This window comes from Plasmodium reichenowi, chromosome 14 (genome assembly GCF_001601855.1).
Source record: "Plasmodium reichenowi strain SY57 chromosome 14, whole genome shotgun sequence".
Lineage (NCBI taxonomy): Eukaryota > Apicomplexa > Aconoidasida > Haemosporida > Plasmodiidae > Plasmodium > Plasmodium reichenowi.
Genome location: NC_033659.1, coordinates 2838663 through 2839798, shown reverse-complemented (window position 1 = coordinate 2839798; position 1136 = coordinate 2838663). Strand labels below are relative to the sequence as shown.

Here is a 1136-nt window from a genome sequence, read left to right as displayed (position 1 = left end):
ATAATTTTAATTTAAAAATATTTCTTATTTTTATAATTTTTTTTTTTTTTCATTTGTGTACATATATAATATTTAAAAGAATGAACATTTATAATAATGATATATATAAAACAAACCTACAAAAAAAAAAAAAAAAAAAAAATAGATATTGTGTGGCAATTATTCCTTGAATAAATTTATATATATATATATATGTGAATATTATTTAATATATATATTCATTGAAATTTTTTTCTTTTCTACAAATCAAGAATATTAATTTTTATATATGTAATATTTATTTATCCCTTATATGATATACATATATATATATATATATATATATTTTTTATATTTAATAATGTTATTGAAGAGGGGAAAGACTTTTTTTTATTCTCAAATAAAAATCCGTCGCTTTTTTTGTGATGGAAAAAACAACTACATTAATAATAGCTACTCGAATTACATACCTGTAAATAAAAATATTAAGAATAATAATAATAATAATAATTACGTGGATGATAATGAGGTGAATAAGAAAAATATAAAAAGTGGAGACATTCCAAAAGATGATGCTAAGTTAAAAACAAGTCAACATATTCAATATAATTCAAATAATTATACAAAGAAGAATTATGTACACAATTATGAAAATAAATATAATAAGGATAAAATTTCTGTAAATCCGAATATGAATCAGATGGAAAATAATATGACACATAATGAAATAAATGATGAATATTTTCATGATGATTATTATAATGAGGAAAATAAATATGGTAATGATGACCGTCATAAATTAGATTATCCAAACATAGACAATAATTATAATAATATTAATGATGTTGATAACATACATAGTATGTATAATGACAGAAGATCAAATAAAAAGATGAAGGATTTGAAAAAGAGGAAAGAAAATAGGGAACATACCAAAAATGTAGATGAACAATGTTATAAGAACGATGATTATAATAATAATTATGTTAATTATAATCATAATAAAGAATATAATATGCATAATAATATGTCACCTTATAATAATGAAAATATAAAAACAAAGGAGGATTATATAAAGGATAAACAAAAATCAAATAATTATTTTGATAATAAAAATATATACAATAATTTACAAGATTATTCAAATGATAATAATA

The 1136-nt window shown here is 18.0% G+C and overlaps 1 protein-coding gene across 1 annotated transcript in view; it reads left to right on the top strand.

The window, feature by feature from the left end:
- Window positions 1-340: 340 nt before the first annotated feature.
- The window catches only part of PRSY57_1469800 (RAP protein, putative), a gene marked incomplete at both ends in the record, with an annotated part of 1766 nt that continues 970 nt past the window's right edge, over window positions 341-1136 (top strand). Inside the window, one exon of the mRNA XM_012910294.2 lies at window positions 341-1136. This exon is cut by the window's right edge and continues 579 nt beyond it. Coding sequence (XP_012765748.2) covers window positions 341-1136 — 796 coding nt within the window.